The sequence below is a fragment of the Polyergus mexicanus genome, unplaced genomic scaffold, assembly GCF_030449975.1.
Source record: "Polyergus mexicanus isolate NDT 795.1 unplaced genomic scaffold, iyPolMexi1.0 SCAF_1, whole genome shotgun sequence".
In the NCBI taxonomy this organism is placed as follows: domain Eukaryota; kingdom Metazoa; phylum Arthropoda; class Insecta; order Hymenoptera; family Formicidae; genus Polyergus; species Polyergus mexicanus.
The window spans coordinates 1588224-1611226 of NW_027223321.1; the positions used below are offsets into that span (position 1 = coordinate 1588224).

Below are 23003 nucleotides of genomic sequence, written 5' to 3' on the forward strand. Positions count from 1 at the left end.
TGTAAGTTTAATTGATTATTTTATTTGATTTTTGCTATTTAATTTGACTCAAACTTTATGTAACAATCGCTACCCGATATAGATAAATTTCCTCAATAGAGATAAATTTCAGGAATCCACTTCTGAGATGCGATGATCTTCCGCAAGTACATCTTTTTTTTTTTTTTTTTTTTTTAGAAGAATTATAGCTTCGAGACTCAGGCATATCAAAGTATAATACCGCTGTATAAAACGAAATGAGTAAATTTTTACAAGCTGATATTATTGATAATTCGCGGCCGAAAATATATACTATGACGTATATACAAACGGAATATTAAATTATACAAATATTTAAAAAATGCCGAATTTACGCCGCCAAGGCCGAATACTATATGTTATTAATAATTTGCTGTTGAAATATTTTCCGTATTACATGTATATACAAGCGGAAAATTATATTATACAAATATTTTAAATTATAAATCGATGTATTATTTAATGAACGATTAATATCACGGAACTTAATTATTGTTATGTTAATTATTCGGATCTGCGATAAGACTATTTTATTGCGCGTTCTCAATCCGAATTATATTTAGATCGTCGAAAAGTCGAACGAAAAAATATCGGACAAAATATATATTTAATTTTAAACGTTTTTAAATAATTGTTATTTAGAAAATAAAAGAAAGAGATAAAATTATTTATTAATTATATCAAATTATTTCTCGATACTTATCGCGATCGCGTTTAGAAAAGGAATTTTACGAAGCGTCTCGCATTATACTACATTACTGTTCGAGTGTTGCCGTGCGAATGATGAAGCCGTAGCCGTAACACGTAAACAATAACGCGCGCTCTTTGTTTACGCCGCCAAGGCCGAATACCATGTTATTGATAATTCGCAGCTGAAAATATTTTGCGTACTATATATATATATATATATATATATATATATATTTTAAAGTATAGATCAATTATTTAATAAACGATTAATATATCATAAAGACAATAATTACCATTACGTTTTAATTACTCGATCTGCGGTTCGATTGTTTAATTGCGCGTTCTCAATCCAAATTATATTTAAATGATCAAAAAGTCGTACAATAAAGCATGGGCGGAAGGGGGGGGGGGAAGGGACAAAATATCTTTACTTCAAGTATTGATAGAAAAATAGTTATCGTTCGTAATGATTATAACAAAACGATAATTCATAATTTAGACTTCTATTATTTCGATTCTTATTTTAAGAGAGATTCTTACTTGTATTTTAGCGGTTTGAGAATAATTTTAATGGATTATTGGAGATTTTTGCGATTAAAGTGACATGAAACACAACATAAATTGGATAATTTTTAATTAAATTAATAATAAAAATTTTAATTACATATTTAATTAAAAATAATCCGGTGCATCAGTGCGCACTAGTATATCCAACTGAATTTATAAATTAAAAAATTACTTAAATAATGTAATTAATAATAAATTATTAATTAATTATAAAAAAACTATATAAATTAAAAGCATAATAATTTCATATTGCTTAAAATGCTTGATAATTTTGTTTTAAGAATAAGAAAAAAGTAAAGGCAATTTATTATAAATATCTTTTACACATTATATATTTAAAAATTAAGAAAAAAGTTATTAAGAAAATTAATTTAAGAAAATTTATTTTATGTCACATGCGCATATACATAAAAATATTGTACTTCAACAATAACTTATTATCGCTGTTCGTAATGTGTACTAAAATGGCAAAACAGCACGCACGGCTAATAAAAAATTAATAAATCCATAATATTTCTGTGCAATGTTGATCTACAATGTGTTTAGCACGGATATGCACCGAAACGGGTCGTTTTACCATGGCATCAAAAAGTGGATCTGGCCATGTAGTTCCACCGACTCTAAAATGGATCTAGTTGACGCTAGTGTACCAACTAGAAAAAAAGACATGAAAAATGGCGGTGTAATCTCTCTCAGGGGCTTCTCTCTGCTATTACCTATTAGAGAAATAGACAATAGTACATTTTTGAGCATACATGGATATTATTTTATATATTCAATGGTAAGAATTATTTCTACAATATTATAAAAATACTAGTAATATATTTCTATTTTCCATCACACAATTCTATTTAGATTATTTCAAATAACACACCCTTAACCTGCCTCGGTAGCGCAGTAGGCAGCGCGTAAGTCTCATAATCTTAAGGTCGTGAGTTCGATCCTCACCCGGGGCAAGTTCTTTTTGGAGATGTCAATCGAGATGAATTTTTTTTTGTTATATTGAAGCAGATGAATCTTAAGAATGTTTATCTTGGAAAGTATTTACAATCTAAATAAAAATTTAAAAAATCCAAGAACTAACTACTCTTGTACAACTATATACTGAATTTTTATTTTAATACAATAAACAAAATTATTAATTGCTTCTATAAAAAATAACGATTACACGATAGAAAAAGATTCATGATTATTGTTGTAAATGTATATATTAATAATTCGAATATTCTTTGGATGTTTAAAATTCATGATTGGCTAACAAATGACAAGTTTACAAAAAGGATTGGACCGATGAACAGTGAAAGAAAAGCGGTTTGCTTGGAGGAGAGAAATAGAAACAGAACATAAGAGACAATTATGCAAATATACGCTCGCGAGAAGGGCCCGTCGACTCTTGGGATTGAAATGGTGGAAGTTAAAACGAGTTGTGAATTGTTTGCTGCCCTTTAGCAGTAGCACAATTTGCAAGCAAACAGCCCATTAAATTGAATTCGCCGTAGGCTCTCTGTTTCTCGAAGGAGAGAATATTATTGTTCGTGGTGTTTCTTACGATCATATAATTCTGATATTTCATAAAATTGCATTTTTATCGGAGAAAGAAAAATGTCGCGCAAATGTTTTCTTAATAAAAATAATGTAACAAATTTGTTTTTGTTCGTTATTTGTAATTGACACTTTCTATGTAATTTAATTTTTTTTTTCTTTGTACCCTCTTGAAATTGTTGCGTTAATTGTCGCGGCAACGGCTCATTAGTCTCGCTACGCTCACGAATGCAGACACATTGCGAGGCAGCAATCTTTATTTACGCAAATAGGCGAAAACTCCGCGACGCGCTCTCATTTAGCGTATTTTCAGCGTCGTTGAGACGTATCATTGAGTCGTCTATGAATGTTACGAAAAAAAGAAAAACGAGAAATGCGATTTCATGCGATCCTTGGAAATCCGCGGAAACTCAAATTGATACGCGAGCTCGGTTGATTCCGCGTTGATTCAAATCGCATTCATGGTGCATCGCATCGTATCTCGCGATGAAAAGACGTACAGCTTTTTGAATATGTTCCAATTAAAAAGTCAGAGCTTCGTTACACTCGGTTCTATCTTCTCCTTCCCATTTTTCCGGCTGTCCATGCGCTACCCCTCTTCTTGCCTTCTTCGAAGCCGCCGATCCCTTTTACCTCTGGCTTTTGCCTTTCGTCAAGAGAAGAAAGGAAGTAGAGACATTGGTATATTTTTCTCCAGCAATTACTTCACCACTTCTTTTCTAAAACATTAGAAATGCTCGCATATCATTTCTTCCTTTCTCCTGCGGCCTCTGATTAATGTATCAGCTCGTTTACGCGCATGCATGAATCAAAATCTAAACGAGAGAATTTATTTATTGTCTCTCCTATGAGAAAAAGATACAAGAAACATAATTTGTCAATTTAATAATCACGCGATTTGTGCATGATCTACGAAAAAAAATATGGGCTGCCAATGCTCGGTACGGGGTGCAAAAAAAATCGTGTGAAAAAGGTCGAAGAATTTCTTTTCCGCGCGCACATACGAGAAAGAGTCTATTCCCCCCCGTGAAGTATTTAACGATGCCGCACTATGGAGACACGAAGCCGAGGAGGAATAAGAAGCGCGTGCCCAAGTGCCAACATGACTTACGCACGTATGCACACGCGTGTGTGCGCGGCTATTCGTCACAATACAATACGCACGTGGCTGAACGCGTGCGACGCCACTTGTCTCACGTATCTTGAAAATCCTCCCTTCTCAGTTCTTGCTAAAGATGACGGTGTACATATATCGAACTATAAAGAAATAGATAAAAATTGACACGTGCGCACAAGATTGTGAAAAATTTGTCGTATTTTTGTAGATATATATTTGTATAATATATTTTTAATTATATTTATAATTGTACGAATATATAAATATAATTATGTAAATATAAAGATACGATTTATTAAATGCGAAATTCATCTGCTATCTGATGGAACGTCGTTGCTATATAAATGTCGATGTGATTCATTATTGCGAAGTAACTATGCGTAAGGGAAATACCTACTTCTTTTTATTCTCTCAAAAAACATGGTACATTGAACGTGAATGACGGAGACTGAAGGAGAAAACGAGGACCGCAAAATATTTTCCTCCGTCCAGGCGATTTCATATTCGGGATTACGAATCTGCACTTCTTATACTTATACGTCAAACATAAGAATCGGTCTAAAGTTTATTTTATTCTGAACGTACTCACATGGAAGTATTTTCCTAATTTTTTTTTTATTTTCTTCCTTTATTGTTTTTGGGGAAAAAAAACAAGATAAAATAATAAAAAAATCATTTGATTTCTACAGTCTTTTGTATACAGAAGAAGAATAATCTTTCTTCTAAGTATTTATAGATCACATTCTTTGTTAAAAACATGGTTCTTCCTTTTCATTTATATATTTACAATTTTCATAGTTTTCTTTCGCGCAAAGACTGATGGAAAATAATGATAATTATCTTACGCCGATTGCACTCCTTTCCTGTTGTTTTTCTCGGCTAAATAAAGTTAATAATACACACTCGTTTAATAAATTATTCATACGAGAATATCGATTACGCCTTGTTGTAACTTTCTTTTCTCTCGGTCTAATTAGCGCAGTTTCAGCGTAAAGTTATCGCGATAATCGCAACAATTGCTGCGGATTCTCTTATCGTTTCCGTGCAATTAGATCCGCCATACATGCCAATTCCAGCCCGTACAAGCACCGTCGAGTCACTCGACACATGTATCGGTTTCAACCAATTACCCGTTACTTGGTCACGTGTCTATCGCCATGTGTATGCTTTGCTTTCTACTTACTATTGTAAGTAAAAGATGAATAAAAATAATAACGAAATATGTAATTCGAGCGTTTTGCATTCGCCTGCGAGATTGCCTGGAATTTTATAAATATGAAAGCAGAAAGTAAACGTTTGCTTAAACGTATTAAATAAAAAATATTGATTGACTCTTGCATCGATAATAATTTATTTATCTACAATAACTTCCTATTCTGCAAAAGATGGTTCATAGATTATTGACAGCGAGTAACAATAATTAACTAAATTATCGGGGATAATAGCAATTGTGTTACATAATACACGTTCCAACACTGCACACATTCAGTAATATTACTTTCACCTGCATACACGTCGAGAGTATATTTGACTAGAACACTAAAGTAACTAAATGCGAATAAAATGTGTTATTAAGCTGCGTAAATTGTTAATTATCAATTATATAGTTCTGATTTCAATTTATATGGTCAAAGTCGTGCAAAGTATGCTTTCTTTTTCTTTTTCATGATGAAATAGCTATTCTCCTCGCCTATCTTCTAATCTAAATGCAATATTAATATTGCATCTATGATAACAAATCAAATATTATGTTATAACATTGTAATGTTATAACATTGTAATATATAATATCGATTATATAGAAATTCTGTTATTCACTGAAGAAAAGATGTGAACTTTCGTAAAATGTTAATATAAATATTAAACGTTTTATTGAAGGGGATAAGCAACTACGACTATCGATCAACTCCATAATTACATATTTACATTTTCGTTTAATCCTCATTTAATGCTTAACATGCAAGAGGAAATATGGGAAAAACGATCGTGACAGAACTGTCCGAGCACAGAAATATATATAACTATCCGGACACACTACAATTCAATCGCGCAGACGATAGAATTAACGTAGAATAGATATAGTTTACTTCTTGTTACCCCTTCATTTTTCATCCTAGACAATTTTTACACAAGAACAATATACAAATTTTAAACAGAACGCGTAATAAAAAAATAAAAAAAATCACCTGAGGAAAGAAAAGAAACTGTAATATGTACACGCGGGCATCTTTTGTTATCCATTACTGTGTAAAGCAATTTGTTAAAATCAATCCATTTAACGCACTAGTAATTAAGAAAGGTTTAAAGTGATTAGAGATATTTTAAAACACTTGTTTCAAGTTATAGTTTATATATATATAGCACTCATGACACAAGTAGTTTGTCGAAATGTTTTTTCGGACGCGGGAAGATCTCCAGCTCTCTTCAGGCTCAAAAATTTTCTTGAAATTTTGGAGATCATGCGGGTTAGAGCGGGCAGCCGTGGACATAGGTGACATTTCGGAAAAGTGCGGCTGCCGTCGAGAGAAACGCAGCCGTGGAAGCGGTGGACGGTGCTGGCGGCGGCGGTGGCGGCGGCGGTGGATGGCTGGTTTGCGTTTGTGTATTATATGGCGAGCAATAAGCGTCTATGCTACCGTGATGGAGACCGACGCTACGTACCAGAAGATCCTTCTCAACAGTGGCTTGATGGCGCAACTGTTCTAATCGTAGCTGATTCTGCCGCTTCCATTTCGTTCTGCAATAGAATATTTACCTAGTTCTTCTAAAAGCACTATACGCGAGATTCTTCCTTTTAATAAAAACATCTGATTGACAGATTTAAAGCTATTTAAGCGATTAAAAATGAGAATCTTTTTGGGCATTTGTGTCAAGAGATTCAATTTCATTCTTTTTATTTAATTTCTTTAAATAAACTTAACAGATTTTATAATTTTAGAATATCAAGATATCGAATGTAAAAATTAATGATAATATCTTGATCAATGTTTTCACTAAAGAAAAAGTGACTTTAAAATATGAGAGATATTCGTATAATTAAATTTTGTTAACTGGCTACATTTAGAATATTATGTTTCGTACAGTACGCTATAATATTTTATGGTGTATATAATATGCTAATATATAGATGTAAAATTTAGTTTTTTCTACAGCAAGAAAATAATCAACAAAGATTTCTTATGTTATATTACGATTTTTAAAGAGCGCGTGTATTTTATTCGCACAGATATAGAAGTAGTTAAAATTACGGTAAAAAGTTATATTACGTTTTATGGTTTTACGTGAATTTCTATCTATACCTTCTGTTTTGATACCAGGTCTTCACTTGAGTTTCCGAGAGCGACAAAGCGTCAGCGACATCACTGCGGTCTGCCACACTGAGATATTTCTGACAACGAAATTTTCTCTCGAGATAAGCCAGCTGAGCGTGAGTAAAAGCGGTTCGTCGTCTTCGTGGTTTTCTACTGGTCGGCGGTGTATTAGTGGTCACTCCGCAAGACTTTGCAGACGTAGTCGCTGGACTTGGCGACGGTGAATGCGCCGATGGGGGACTTTCTAGACGCATGCAAGGACTACTGCCAGGATCGATGGTATCCTCGGAATCCGAATGGACGGCCGAATCGTCTTCCGAATCTTCTGCAACATATTTTTGCGCAACATATATTCTCAATACTTTTATTTAAAGTAATTTTCCTATCCTCAATAATAATTATTAAATATTGAATGGTATGACGAAAGTATTTGATTAATTCTGTGTATAAAATTATCATATAATAAAATATACTTTTAAGAATCTTTAAATTCATTGAGTTTTTTAGAAGCCAAATTTAATCAAATTTACTTTTTATAAGTTTTTATTTTAATCAGTTTTAATTAATAACGTTAATCATATGCTCTAATATTAAAATTAAGAGATTTACAGAAAATTAAATTAATTAATTTGATTTCTCTGAAAGGTTTATTTTTTACTTATTTTATTCTATTTTAGCTCGCGTAATATAAACTATGATTTTATATGATGTAAAACATGATTTCAAATTCCGAAAAAGAAAGTCTTTACGTAATATAATTTCGGTATATATATGCGTATATTATTAATAATTAATCGTTTTTCTAGAGAAAAATATGTAATATGTGAAAGACACATCTGACAATGCGCGTAACTCCACTACTTTGTACTAACAGCTATTTTCTGACTGATCCAATCACAGAATCCGATCGCTCGGGCAAAATCTATTATCGAAACAATAATCCAGCGAACCCCGACCGATTGTGATCGATTTCGGTTAGAGCAAACCATCTGAATTAGCAGGACCTGTTTGCATCCCCCCAGGATTAGCCAATAGATTCGCGATGGCGCGCCGGGGGGTAATAATCTTCGATGAAAGTCCACGAACTAACGAGCTCTAACGAATCTTTCGGCACCTCGAACCATCTGTAGAATCGTTCTTAATGGGGCACCACCTCCGAGGGGGTTAGTCACCCCTGGTGGCCCTGCGTTGGCGATTTAAATAATGGGAACACACCACGGGGTCTACTTTCTAACGAGAATTCTGATGATCTGCCACGTGTCTATAGAAATGTTTGCGTGAAAAAAAGCATAATTCTTGTCTCATAAATTTAATAAACAGGCTCTGAAATCGATTAAAATAAAATCTGTGCGACAATATTATATCGTTAATGACAATTTCTATTCATTTTCTATTTATTTTCTTTTTAATTATAAGGTTCATGTTAAATACTTTAAAATCGAAATTTCTATTGTTATTTAATGTATTACAAATGCACAATTCGCTCTTGTGAAATACACTGTTGAATAAAATCTACGAATATATTCAAAAAATGACGTATGATAATAATTTCGTTCATTTAAAAAATTACTTTAAAATTATTCTGACTTAAAAATACACTTTATTTAAGACTAAATGGAAAGCATTTCAAGAGAGTCATTTAATATCCCTTCCATACATAAAGATAACATTGGGGTTATCGCAATTAAGTTTCTTTTTACATATATAATAATATGTAATCTTTTTATAAAAATGTTTACAAATGTAAAAAATGTGTAGATTTTAAGTAAATCATAACAATTATCCAATGATATTCGCGCGGTAATTTTGGATTTCTGCTATTGCTATCTATCGCATTACGTTTTACATACCTTGAACACGATCGGCCAATACATCTCCTAACAGATCTCTGATCAAGAAGGACTTGTGTTCCTGCATCATCGCCATCGGCGTAGCAACGCACTCACGACGCTCACAATCCTCAATCAAGGTTGCACCTATATACAGACGAAACAATAACAATCAACCGCGGCGAGTTTGCAGGAAATGCATCGACACGCTCGCACCGCGGTAGGCAGATCTGATTTTCATGCTACCGTACGAACACTCAGCGTCATTCTGCGTCACCGACATCCACCACGGTTGACCGGAAGCGTCCGCGAACTCCGGTTCCACCGTTGTGTCCTTATCGTCGGCGAGAATACGCGAGGCAAACACGCAGGGATGAAAACGCACACGTAGAAAAGCTCGTAGGAAATTTAGTATGCGGTCGACGGGAGAGAGGGGAAGGTATACGCGCTTGTTCCCGCGACCCCCCTCGGATTAATCCGCCCGTTTATTTTGAACGGGCTGTCTAATGCCCGCGCGATTTCGCAGCCATTTTGGGGGTGGAAGCGCCATGCTCGCCCCACTGCGACAACCAGCGCGTCTCTCTTATTGGTTCGCCAGACTAGGATGTGGAGGCGAAGAGACGAGAGCATAAGGTCGTCATTGGTTGGAAGACTCCATGGAGCCAGTCCCCTTCCTATACCTGTGAGTCGGTATCTCGGTGCCCGTTTCGATTTAAGTGGATCCGGATAAGGGTGTGAGGGATGGCGATGGTGTACTAGAAAGTGAGGATGGGAGTTATAGAAGAAGGAAAGGATGTGGATGCAGGGGAAGGGGGAGAAGTCATTGGCGAGCGATTACTGCGAAACGCGGGAGCGGCAGGAACAAATTGAATGTGAAACTTTTCTTGCAGGCGCACGATATAGCTGGTTTCTATGATTTAGGTGCTTGAAAGACGGATACTCACTCTTGCCGAGTTACCACTGTTATCAGTCTCGGTCGTCTCGTCGGCTCGTGCTTGTTGGCTTCGTTATAGAACTCCAAGAGGAACCCGACGCGGTAATAATCAGGCATAATAAATCTCCGAGAGAGGGTGGTATTTATTTTAATACATTACTTCAAACTATCCAATGCGCGTACATATCATGATGAAATCGTGTAATCTGCAACAGAGACATAAATATTAAAAAGATATTTCTACTTTAATATATAATTTCGAGCATTTTGTTACTAATAATGACGCAACAGATTTTATATAGAGTTGTAAAGATATAACCGAGTTGAGAGAAAAATGTATATATTGTATAATTTTTTCTTTACTTATTTTATATAAAATTGCAAGATATTATTTTTATTTACGAATCTTGTGAATGTTGCCAACCGCGAGAAATTATATATAGTTATCTCTCTTTGACGAGATCAATTCGCGAATAACCCGGAATAACGCAAGGTGCAACGCGGATGCGCATCAGCATTTCCATAAATACATCCTTCGCAGATCTCACCCCCTATGGCAAACCCCATTTGCCAGAAGTAGTTTGTGAGTGTAAATATGCATGATGCGTGTATGCAACCATTCTGAAAAAGTTCCGTATCTTCTGTCTCAGCCGCTTTCCTTGCATTACTTGCGTACATCCGAGAGTCGACTCTCTTCCTTTCTCCTTATATCTTTCCCGTCGGGCATGCATATTGTTAGTCTATTCACCGCACTACCATTTTACCCCTTTTAAAGCACCTGCCGACATGCAACCGCATAAGCGTGTACGTTGGACGCTGCATCGCGAGAAATCATCCGAGGTTGAAGTCAGCAAGACGCGCGTCGTCGAGTACGTAGAGCTTGGATAAGCTAAGAATAATAATAAGATATCTCGGCAGAATATACAGAATATGTAAACAAGAAAATTATGAAATCAGCAATAATCTCAGCGAATTCAATCAAGATATTTGCGATGTAAGATGAGAGATTCTGAAAAAGAAACAAACTTATTATTAGTATCTAATTGCGACATATATGTTTGTTTTATAATATAAGAAGTTATAAGACGATTAACAAATAAATAAAATTTCTTCATTAGAATCATTATTCTTTAAATTTTGTATGAAACGAAGAAGAACTGGTAGTGACGGAGTAGAATAGAAAACATTGTAGTTTATCTGTCGACCGCTAGACTCCTTATTTAGTTGAATACTTTTTTCTCGATGTCTCGACAGCTATCTCAAACTGTATATATATAAGCATAAATAATAGTAACGTTGTACTACCAGCTAGCAAGTACAGAGAGATACAGAGCATTAAAAAAAAAAAAAAAAAAAAAAAAAACTAGCAATTTTAGGGCAATGATGTTCTCGCAAATATTTTTGGACAAACCGAGTTTTCCCAGACATTTTTTGTCCAAATTTTTCAAATTTATTTTTATCCAGTTTTATGATTGAACTTTTTGCATTTTTTTATATTTTTACATTTTTGCATTTTACATGATTTTATTTTTTACATTTTTTTATATTACATGCACAAATATATGCATATAATAATGAAGAATAATGCATACACAAATAGTAATTATCTATAATCATTATTGTACATATTGACAAGAAAAATAAAGAAAATTTCTTCATAATTCATAGATCGTTATTACGTAAAACGAAGAAGAAAATATATTATAGTTTACCTATCGATCAAGAATGCTGCGGTCATTTTGATAGTTTTATCATATCGCACTTGATAATTCTCAAATTCCGCAAAAACCCCGACGCATAGCATTAATTAAGACTCCAATTAATTCTGATCGTTCACGCGAGCTCACCTTGATATAAGCAAAGTCAGCGATGACAGAGTGGATGTTCGCCCCAACCGAATTTTCTACCGGTGTAACGCCGCGTGGCGCTGCATAAAATCGTATCAATCTTAAATGTAAGCTGCGTCACCGATGTAGAAATTGACGCTGCGAACGTTGACGGTACTTTAATGGCAACGACGGTGTATCGTTGTGCGCCGCAAACGAGAGATCCTTCGCCATGAGCCGAGATTGTCGCGCGCGTTACAGAATTCATTAGATTTAATGTATGCAGCAGATTAATTCAAGGGGCAGCAAAGCGGCCAGGCGTCTCCTTTATGGACGCGGAAAAAGGGCGGCGAGAAGGATCGCCGGAATAAATGCATGCCGGGATACGAACTAAATTGAGAATCGTCGAGGAACACGAGAGACAAGGGTCTACCGAAGTTCTCGCCAGCGCAAGAGATCACGTTAATCACCGAACGGAGACAGAAAAAAAAGGCTAAGCGTTAAAAGCAAAAATTCGAGAATGCAAGTTATATTTTTTCTAAATAATATGTATTTATTAAAGAAAAAAAGTATGCGGAGAAGAATAAATACTCCTTGCATCTATTTCATATATTTTAAATAATCATAACTTTTATTAATTCATTATATATATATATATATATAATAAATTGCAGACATAATTATTGTGTGAGATTAAGTCGAAAATATTAAAAATAGCTGCATTTTTGAAATGATGTTCTAAACAATCGCGTAATTTTCAAATCTTATAATTATGGTAATTTAGAAAACTTCTTTATAAGACTTTACGTGGCCATGTGTAGGAGAAAAATATTACAGGGAAACAGTTTACCGCATTTATCGTGTCCTGGATGAAGACAAATTAATGATAATAAGAGCGGAGGGCGGTTCGCCTAGAATTAGCTATAAACCATCACTCCCGCTGGCTGATCGTTATCGGCAATTTGCGACGTTTGCTCCTCCCTCGTGGGTGATCCGAGATCTCATCTTAGGGCGCTTCTCTCCTGCCTATTTCGCTTTTCTACGCGTTTGTGTTGTACCATGTTGTACAAATGGGATTTCATCGGTGAGAAATCGCTTCGCGACGAGAATCAACCTAGCAAATAAATTTTAATATAGCATATTAAAATATTGTTTTAATACAAATTGTAATAAAATTTCACCGATCAATATATATAATTACATCAAAATAATATATGGTTATGAAATCTGTTTGGCTATTTCGATTTCTTTTTTATGAAACGTGAATCGAATCGATTGCGACACTCAATGGGCCAAAAATTCTGGTAATGTCTAGCATATTGATGGCAATAACGGTGCGGTCGCGGATCATCATGGCGCGAATAGCTAAATACAGATGAAAGATAAAAGACTGCGAATGGGATCATGCCGGAGCGATTTAAAACAGAAGCGGCAACGAGGACGGCGGCCCCACCGAGTCGTAATACGGAGAACCTCGAAATCGTTAACAATCGCAGCAAATGCAAGCAGAATCTATTGATGTGCGACCGCGCGTGCGAATATAACTGCCGAAGTAATGTTTCCGTATGAAGCGGCATCGTCCAGCTCGTTCCGCTTTTACGAAGCGACACAAAGCCCCGCGGTTTTAACTGAAAAATATTTCTTTCTTTCAACACTACCGCGTAAAGAGTCGCGCGAGAGAGCGAGACTCTTTTCAACATAATGTTCTTTAATTACTTATCATTAACATTGATCAAAATTTATGAGATAATTTAAAAACAAATAAATATTAGAGTAGCATATTTAATAAATATAGGTATTAAAATATGATCTTTTTTCTATGTCAATTTATAAAGATTAGAATTTAATGACGTTAACAAAGATAATAAAATTGTCAAGATTTTAAGCTTTGTAAGTTTAAAATTACAAAATGATCGATTATGCTTCGGCGAACAATGACGCTCTTGGAATACGTTTCCAAAAATCACTTTATACGTACCATAACTCGATGTTATTCTGTCGCCGTATATACCGGCTATTGTGTTTCTCTTATAGAGAAGCGGAGACACTCTCGAAGAATGATGGTTATGGGAAAAGGAGTGCTTGAACACGGACGTTGGTCAGGTCCCTGCGGTTCCAATTACGATTGAAAGGCGCTCCTTGTGTGTTTGTTCGCCTCCTATAACTGCAGACTCTTCAGAGCCTTGTAGAACCGTACTCTAGTCCCGTGGCCACTTTCGAGCTCGATGAACGCGTTTCCATAGCAAATATGCGATTTTGCGGTGCGGCTGCAGTTTCTTTCGCGAGAAAGATTATATTCCGGCATTTGAATCCGAATTGACAATTAACACGGTATCCTCCGCCAAAAGAAGGTTAAATAAATATTACGAACAACGATTAGACACGATTTAAATTACCCGAACAATCAGGATCTGACTACAAATTTCCATTTAGCAAAAAAATTTTAGTGTTGGATATATTTTTATTTTAATAATAATCTCTTTGCACGTAATCATTTAATGTCGGGAGTACATGAATTTTCATGCGAATAGTTATCACGATATTATTTTATATATCCTTTTATATCATATAATAGTATATATATATTTATGTACTCTTGAGAATGCATACTGACTGAAATAAGAAAATCAAATGGTTTTTGTAGATCGTTAGATTCAGAGCATTACATTTCCATAATGCACTTTCACGATGTCAGAAAGCACGGCGGTGCTGAAACGTACCGATTACCCGACGTAACCGCGTTCCTGCTTTCGCGCAAAGTGCCGAGTAATCAAAGGAACGATTGTCGTCACAAAGGTGCTTGATTGGCTCGTTTATGCTACGGTAATACCCGGGCTACCGAATGACATATAGAATTCTGTGAAGATACAAGTATATCCCCCCCCCCCTCTCTCTCTCTCTCTAACGAGTTTCCATGAAATCGCGCGTATAGCCAGCATTAAACGTAGATGACTTGACTTATCAAATTTCATTACCAAGTTATAAAATCGTAAAAATAATTATAAATGACACAATATAAATTGCAACGCAACAATAATAAAAAAAAATAAATTTATGTTACAATATATATTATATTGGTTCTATCAAACTAGAAATATTTTGTCGATGCGAATAACACATGCCAATTAAAATTGTTTAAAATCAGGTATCATAGCAACTCGATTACCATAATATTTCGAGAACGATATTATCATGATCGTACACCCTTCCCTGATATCATCAATGCCTAACGATCGGCCTTATATAGATTAAGATTAACGCGCTATCGGGGAGAGAGATCTTGCGGCTGAAGGCCCGGGGCAGTGGCGCGCGAGGAGGATGTATCCCGTGGAGTCGGTGATGTATCAGCGCGCCGAAGTTAGGAGGGTGACTTGTTTACTAGCGACAGTTGATTTGACAAAGCCGCGGGTCCATTTATACGAGCGAATATTACAGGAGCGCAGTCGAGGGGCGGCTTGTTATCCGCTCATTGAAGTTAACCACGGGGCTAAGTGCGCGCGGGGATGACGGCGGAGGCGGCGAGGGCTGGAGGGTCGGTGGGTGCGCTTGTGAGTAGAGAGAAGGAGGTGAGGAGGAAACGGAGGTAGAGAGAAACGGTTTGCGCGAAAGCCCGCGAGCCAATAAGAGGCCGGATCGCGTCGCCGCAGAGTAGATCTCACGGGGATGCTTTCCGCCGGATTATTCGAGCGAGATTGAAAAGTTAGCGTTGGCTAGTTCGCGGCCTATCCATGGATCACCTCGCCGCCCTTCCATATATCTCGCCGATTTCCCAAGTGTACCTATATGAAAAAATGCGTTTCTATAGAATAGTAGATTGTACAGATTGAAACTTTATATTATACCTTTAATAATCAAGCTTTAAAAAATTAACTATTTCGCATCAATTGTTTTGCATTTATTTGATATTGTACGGATTATGCAAAATATATCTCAACTCTATTGGATTAAATTTTAACGACGAGCTTTTTATTATGACAATTTTCCTTTGGCGAACATCATCATTTTTGCGGATTCTTAATTTTCAGCATATGAATATCTATGTGGTCTCCTTAACTGGGATAGAAGGCAGCTAAAACTTGAAAACGAGCCGGGTCAAGCGTGTATAACTGAAGATATTTACTTCTGTGTAACGCCGCGATGTTTGCGCTGTTTACTGACTGGTAAGCACTTTGAGATTCTCTGACATGTGGATAATTAATGCCCGCGACCAGAGCCAACGTGAATATTCGCGAGGTCGGACGCAAAAGTGCAATGCCATACAAAAATAAATAAATGCGAAAGAACTTTCAAACGTCTGATATCGAAAATTGCGCGATTGAGAAAAGATACGGATATACTATTTCACATCAATTAATTTAAAATGGATTTCTTTCAATACTTCAAGACTTCAATTCGCGAGCTTTAATTATCACAAAATAAAATTCAATAAAAAATTTAACAAGTTGTAATGAATGATAATTAAAAGAATAAAATCTATATATAAAAAAAAAAATATTGAGCTATCTTATAATAATTAAAAGAAAACGTATAATTTTTTTATATACTTTATATGTATTCGTGTGCGTGTTTGTATATGTCGATGGTGTAAAAAGAAACCTCGGAAAATTCATCGGATGCAAAAGAGATGATACTACTTAATACTTTTGAATAGATCTGTGAAAATGAAAGAGGGCGACGAAGGGAAAAAAGTTTCCGGATAACCGACGCAGAAATACGCGGATAATGACTACTTTCTCATATCTTAATTACGGAATAATTAATTGAAATGTTTTGCCGTATACGCGAGGGTACTCGACTAAAATGAGATGCGGCGAAGGCCGCTGCTTTTTCCTCCAACGAAAAGGAATACCTCGCTTTACGCGGTAGAAATTTCTTTCCTTTCGCATTCTAGACGATTCTATGCGCGAGAAATTAGGTAGGAAACTCTTCGCGAGCAAATTCTCGTTTAATTAATTCGCAGACGAGTTTAATTGATCTATGATTTTGAGAAGAGATTCGTTAAATTGATCCCATAAAATATGTTCGTAGAAATATGGAATAGTCGTATTAATAGTGATAAGCATGCTAATAGATTTTAAACTTGGTTAATTTCTCGATTTATAAAAAATACGAGAAACAAAAGCATAATTAAATTGCATTTTCTCAGGGCTCATATTCTTTTTTCTTAAAAGCATTATATAATTTATATAAATAGAAATGTATAATATGATATAGAAATGAATTATCTGATTCATCTCCTCTTACTCGTAATAATATTAAAATTAAAATTTGATTTGTTTGATTCATAGAAAAAGTAATTAAATTTTATTTGCATTGAGATAATTTTTTTAGATAAATTACAACAGATAACTAGTTGTATATATTTCTCTTTTGTTTGCCAACTTCAGCATTTTCTGTTAGTCGTGCATCGTTTCCATCCAGTAGTCGTATCAATACCTCGAAACCCCTTTGGACACTTAGTTATTCGTTATCGTGACACAGCCACTGCTGTAGTGCTAACGGAACAATAGCAAGCCAGAAAAAGTTAGATCGCGCGCTGAGGCAAAGCGAGGACGCGCCTTTGTTACCGTTCAATTGTTCTCTCTTTGTTCCAGACATTGTTTCCGGTAACTCTTTCGCGGTAACAAGGAAGAAGCTCAATTAGAACGGTTTGAGGGCTTAAACGCCCAGAGGCTGCTACGGTTTAAGAGGCAAGAATGCGACACTGACACCAGTCTCAAAACATTGTTACAGCAAGCAGATTCTCTTAATCGTGCCAGCGCTAACGCGGTTATTGATTACGCGCGTGCCGGTTTTCTCGAGAATATAAATTCATTCGAGTACAAAGTTCAATTTATACGCGTAATTTAAATGCCACATAAGTATTCAATCGCTTGCAATTCTTAATAAAATATATCTGAACAAAAAAAAAAAAAGTTTCGGAAATATAGACTTAAGCACCCATAACACTTAATCATACACAAATAAATTTTTCGAATATCTATGCGTAATTATGTATACATCAATATATAATTATATATTCTAATCTTTTATATTATTAATATTAAACGTTTATAAAATACGTTGACAATTTACCTAGCTTGGTGTATACATATTCATACCTGGTTGAAAAGATGTTCCTTATTAGGTGGATTTTAATCCATATAGCCGTATAATGTAAGGAAATATCATATGTTCCTGCGCAGGCGTCACTCTCCGTCGACACAGTAATTTTCTCCTTCTGTTATCCTGTCGTGTTGCCGTTCCTATCTCAGAACCACCGTTATCTTTCGGCCGTTGCAGTAATTTCCAACGTTCCGACGGAATAATCGGCGGAAAGATGCCTCGTTGACGATCCTGAATCGGAGACGAATTATTGAGATCAACGTCGTAAAAATACGGTATTCCATCGTCTATCCATTACTCATCATACCTGTGCAGGAGGCGAGTTATCAGGATATACGAAGTATCGGCCTGCGGTCATTGCTCTCGTCCAGATGAGTCCAGGGATGGAACAACAAGAAATGTCTAGGAGAAACTCCGTTGCATGTATGGTTCCCTAGTGGAAAAACAAGACCGTGCTTTGAAGCACAAATTGGGATAAATCCTGTTACTGTGTTGCAATTAATATTCACTGCAATCAAACACATCTCTCATCGTTATTTAAAAGTAAAGTGGATGTTCGCAAGTAGTTAATTTCCTAGTAAATGTTCATAGTTTAAATCTGTTCTTTTCTTTTCAAAATGTGTGGCTTACATTATCTTAAATGTAGAAGAGCTTGCAAATCTCTTTATTATATATATATATATATATATATATATATATATATATATATATATATATATATATATAAACTTTTCTCAATAGTATATTTTCTATTATATTCTATTTTCTATACATTATTGGAATAAATTTTCTGGAGTTTTAATAATGTATTCCAAAATATTATAACGCATCAATATAACGTTAAATATTAATGTTAAATTGTAGATAACTATCGGCGAGAGAAATCACTCGCGCACATACAATCGTGCGAATCGTTATCAATGTGGAGTAAACAGTATGTTTGTTGCAGTGCAGTCGAATGTGTTGGTGTTCGCGTCATCGATACAGTTGTGTAGTATGTTGTAGCGTTATTGAAAATATGCTCGAATATTTGGATATTTTTTCGGGCTTGGTTGCGTATCGTTTCATGATCGCCTGTGATCGACGCCTGAAATTAAGACGCACGGAAGACGAATTGCGGTCGATAAAAAAAAATACAATACAATAAAACGGCATCTATTCATCTTATCTTTCGTCTTGACTCATTTTTCTGAACCATCTCATATAATCTTTACGCATAATTCTCTATCCTTTGTTCTCAAAGGCGTCCGATCAAAAGCGGTTAACTTTATCGAAAAAAAGGATCATCTGTCTAAGAGCATCTTAAACACTTTCCGTCTATTCTTGTAGGTCGACAAAACCGCCGCTTTCGCGACGCATAAAGTATAATTTACGTAGATAATACCCAGGCGCGCGCAAATCGCACCGCGACGTCCTGCTATCCTGGCGCTCCTGGAACATCCTCCTACTCCAGAGAGTCGTATCGCGGTTCCCGGAAGTCAGATGCACGGCAGAGAGAGCGAGAGCATTCCTGAGTTATAGCTTCCTGGTGGCGCGAATGCTTCTGGCGCCACTCTCTTGACGAGTGACAGGACGTTGACGAGCGTGTCGGAAGGATGAAGACTCGATGATACTCGTCGTCGGTTTGACGCAGTTGATCGGCTCGGTGTCGCGACGAAAATTCGACTCCCTGCATGCGGCCCTGTTACGGGGGATGCTTGCTGTTCGAAAGCGCATACGCCGCGGGGATGGGAGCTGGGGGTGAAAAAAAATCTTTCCTCACATGCTATCCTGATGCTGAGAATATTTGCGAGAAACGAATGCGTGCCATTTGATCATTGCGAAACTTTTGCAGCTGCAATTGATGTTCGTTTAACGGAATAGTGTTTAAGCAAAATTCTTCAAGCGTTCTGACAAAATGAGCTCTGAAGATGTTGAATTTCTATAATAAAGACTATGTTATATAGTTCCCTCTCTCTCAATTTCATTCGCTGTTGCGAATTATCTGATACTTATTTATGATCATATTTATAGTATTTGAATTTGATAACGTAGGGTTAAGTCATCGACTTGCTGATAATTATGATAAAATTGCAATATCTTTCTTTTTTTACTCGATCCACGAAGATCGTGTTTAAAGTAGATCGAGAAAATTACTATATTGTGTTATGCTTATAAATAGATAATTTTGATACATATAGATCTCATCTATTTCATTCTATTTAACCAAATTTAACATTCCACAAATTGTTGCTTCTACGAATCCTTCGAGAAAATATTGTTTCGCCTGTACGAGACCTGACATATACTTACAAGGATAGCAGGGAAGATGAGAGATACATTTTCTTCAGGATATGCTGTTGGGAGTCAGGATCGCGTATTCCTCGGAAATCGGAAATATTTTACGTCTTGATCTTGATACTCGATTTTAGATCCTTGAAGTTATCTTTGCGTTAGCTTGACATAGCATTATTTTTCCGTGTTTCGCGCCTTTTTATCACCGATAAAAATATATTATACACACACACACATATATATATATATTAATATATTTTCGTATAGAGTGCATCTTAAAATGCGCATAGATAATATTTTAGGAATAGATAAATTTTTTTCTCTGCAAAAAGATACATTATCTTTCTTATTGCAGCTACGTATGTGTGCTTCTATTGCATCATCAGAACATAGCCTACAAATATGGCGTAAACGCTTGGTACAGACATTCTCCGAACGAGGGCATTGTCCAGCATTGTGGTTGTGGCGCAATCGCAATCTCATATCACGTTTATATTCCCTCTTCCTTGCTCTCCCCTCTCCCTGCTTCGAAGCCTTTAACATACATACACATATATATTATATATAGCTATATGGAATGACTATTAGTTAAAAGTCCATTTGTGTTATATTCGTGTAAAGTGTATAAATAAATAGTAAATACATGATATTATAACAGATTGTATATTTGCAATAAGTGTGTGCACTGCCAAACATGAGTATCCCTGCAAATTTTAAGAAACACAGTATTCACTGTCAACCAGGTTGGTTCTATTAATCTTATTGTAAATAATAATATAAAGATAACACAAATTGATAATTGAAGTTAATGAGGATAAAAATGTATTATTAACATTAATAAACTATTTGGATTATGTATATAATGCCATATGGATGCAGAAAGAACAAAAGAATTGTAATATTTCAATTAATAATTATTACAATTATGTTTTCTCTCTTTTTCAAGATGTTCACGTAATGAATTGCGTTGAACGAACGCAGGGAGATGGCATGGAAAATGCGATAGCGGACAAGGTTGAGAGTAAGCAAAGCCGAAGTCGTCTAGGGGATACTCTCATTTATCATCCTACAAATCTGAAACAATTAAGGTCGACCCCTCCAGTCACTCCCACTGGTACGATAGTAAACCTAGTGCCAAAGAATATTGATAATACAAAACAAGAGAAACGTATCTTGCATTCCTTAAAGTCGAAAGAACCAAAGTTTGTACCATATGAGCCTTACAAGGCAGCTGTTAATCCTATTGTACCATTTGAAAAAAAGAATAAGAAATTGTTTAGAAATGAGTCGCGAATGAATGCTACCATCGCACAGGTTGCTACAATAAAAATCCAAGATAGCGATATGAGATTAAAAGATTGTGCGAAGGAAAATATGGAAAAAGTACAGGAAAATGAATGGGACAGTGAGAAACGAATATATGAGGCTGAAATACGCAAGCTAAAGGAAGAAAACAGTCAACTTGAAACTCAGTTGAAATTTCAAGCACAGGTACAAAATGATTATCCGCTTCAATCTAACAAGAAATTTTATCATATTTAATATTTATAATTTATGTAAAAATGTATATTCTCCCATATATAGGTTAATGGTGAATTGAAGAACTTGTTGGTTGCTGCAGTAGGAGAGGATCTGGAAACAAGAGTTCATCTGTTAACTGAGGATAAATTGCAACTTGCCAGAGCTCTGTTGAATTCGGCACAAAATTTATCTACACATCAAGAACAAACAGAATGGTTGGCAGGTCAATGTGAAGTTTGGAGAAGTAAATTTCTAGCTAGTAGGTAATTAACAGTTATTTCCAAGATTATATGGAATATTCTATTTTGATTTCTCATAAAATTTTTATAATAAATTATTCCATCAAACTTTAATGAAGCAGTGATATGCCACTAAAATAAAGCTTATTACAGCTTAATGGTGGAAGATTTGGCAAGATGGAAGGCTGCACTTTGTCAGAGAACAACAGAATTGCAGGAAACTATAAAACGATTATTAGAAGAACATAATGTTATTCGTGATACATCCCTTAAAACATACAGGTACATATAAGTTTTATAGATATATTATACACACATGCTATGCTGTATCTATATAATTTGATCAAATTAATGAATAAATTTTATTTCTTTAGAATGCTCACGATTCTACGAGAGAAATTCGATCCTATAGGAATATCTGGCAAAAAACATGAATTAATGAGTACTAACATCATAGATTTGGCACAAGGATGTTGTCAACTAACAGAAATTCTGAAAGGCAGTCTTCTCAGTGGTATCCCAGATTCAGAATTACGGAAGGAAATTAATATAATTGGTTTAAATATGAAAACGCTCGCTGAAAACAACGCAGAGAAGGTAAGGCTGCTCGACTGTTCAACCTTTATGCGAAGATATACCATTTTGATCTAATAAGTTAATATTTAAATATTGCAGTTGTTAATGAATCAAAAATTACCCATGACTGGGAGAGAAGATATTGCCTGTTCTGCGGTGATGGGGGCAGCGGTCGCAGTTGGCGGGCAAATGTTTCTTCCACGATCTGATACTAATAATATGACATGTTGTCCGCATTGCAGTGGCGAAATTAAACAGATTTAAAAACAACTCCACTGTTATATCTTCCATATGACATTTTTTACATTAAATATGTTGAATATTTTTTCATATTTGATTGTCGATGTAGTTGGGATTCTTTTATTTGTAATTAAGAATTACTTTTGATAAAATATATATGCACAAAATTGTACTAATATTTAATTATATCTATAATATCTATATAAGCTAAGAT

At 35.3% G+C, this 23003-nt stretch overlaps 2 protein-coding genes, 2 long non-coding RNA genes and 1 other non-coding gene across 7 annotated transcripts; 2 read left to right on the top strand and 3 right to left on the bottom strand.

Moving 5' to 3' along the window:
• Positions 1-2158: 2158 nt before the first annotated feature.
• On the top strand, positions 2159-2231 carry Trnam-cau (transfer RNA methionine (anticodon CAU)). Its single transcript has one exon. It is a non-coding gene; the product is annotated as a tRNA-Met (tRNA).
• Positions 2232-5930: 3699 nt separating this feature from the next.
• LOC138937870 (barH-like 2 homeobox protein) lies at positions 5931-10049 on the bottom strand. 3 transcript variants are annotated; one of them, XM_070304537.1, is made up of 4 exons: positions 10019-10049; positions 9096-9221; positions 7234-7567; positions 5931-6671 (listed from the first exon to the last, which is right to left on the bottom strand). In XM_070304537.1, exons 2-4 carry the CDS (start codon positions 9169-9171, stop codon positions 6401-6403), a joined length of 681 nt encoding a protein of 226 aa, XP_070160638.1. In that variant the 5' UTR covers positions 9172-9221; positions 10019-10049; the 3' UTR covers positions 5931-6400. The 3 variants fall into 3 exon arrangements, with proteins under 3 accessions (XP_070160638.1, XP_070160623.1, XP_070160631.1); XM_070304522.1 differs by having other exon boundaries at positions 7234-7570; XM_070304530.1 differs by lacking the exon at positions 10019-10049 and having other exon boundaries at positions 7234-7570; positions 9096-9394.
• A 56-nt stretch (positions 10050-10105) lies between these two features.
• Positions 10106-11983, bottom strand: LOC138937885 (uncharacterized). The gene is made up of 3 exons (XR_011447586.1): positions 11856-11983; positions 10773-11017; positions 10106-10214 (listed from the first exon to the last, which is right to left on the bottom strand). It is a non-coding gene; the product is annotated as an uncharacterized lncRNA (long non-coding RNA).
• Positions 11984-14961: 2978 nt separating this feature from the next.
• LOC138942204 (uncharacterized) lies at positions 14962-20409 on the bottom strand. Its single transcript, XR_011448278.1, has 5 exons — positions 20232-20409; positions 19324-19673; positions 18247-18372; positions 17936-18170; positions 14962-15613 (listed from the first exon to the last, which is right to left on the bottom strand). It is a non-coding gene; the product is annotated as an uncharacterized lncRNA (long non-coding RNA).
• Positions 20410-20672: 263 nt separating this feature from the next.
• On the top strand, positions 20673-22983 carry LOC138937892 (golgin-45). The gene is made up of 6 exons (XM_070304557.1): positions 20673-20956; positions 21160-21704; positions 21798-21997; positions 22127-22255; positions 22348-22570; positions 22649-22983. Exons 1-6 carry the CDS (start codon positions 20908-20910, stop codon positions 22811-22813), a joined length of 1311 nt encoding a protein of 436 aa, XP_070160658.1. The 5' UTR covers positions 20673-20907; the 3' UTR covers positions 22814-22983.
• The last annotated feature ends 20 nt before the right edge of the window (positions 22984-23003 follow it).

Bases quoted from the DNA above. Each gene is read 5' to 3' on its own strand.
- LOC138937870 (XM_070304522.1), bottom strand. From the start codon at position 9,171: ATGGCGATGATGCAGGAACACAAGTCCTTCTTGATCAGAGATCTGTTA. The intron at 7,571-9,095 runs GTATGTAAAACG...AATATGTTGCAG, and splicing joins ATTGGCCGATCGTGTTCAAG to AAGATTCGGAAGACGATTCG. The intron at 6,672-7,233 runs GTATAGATAGAA...ATTCTATTGCAG, and splicing joins ACCTGGTATCAAAACAGAAG to AACGAAATGGAAGCGGCAGA.
- LOC138937892 (XM_070304557.1), top strand. From the start codon at position 20,908: ATGAGTATCCCTGCAAATTTTAAGAAACACAGTATTCACTGTCAACCA. The intron at 21,705-21,797 runs GTACAAAATGAT...TCCCATATATAG, and splicing joins AGTTGAAATTTCAAGCACAG to GTTAATGGTGAATTGAAGAA. The intron at 21,998-22,126 runs GTAATTAACAGT...AGCTTATTACAG, and splicing joins AGTAAATTTCTAGCTAGTAG to CTTAATGGTGGAAGATTTGG.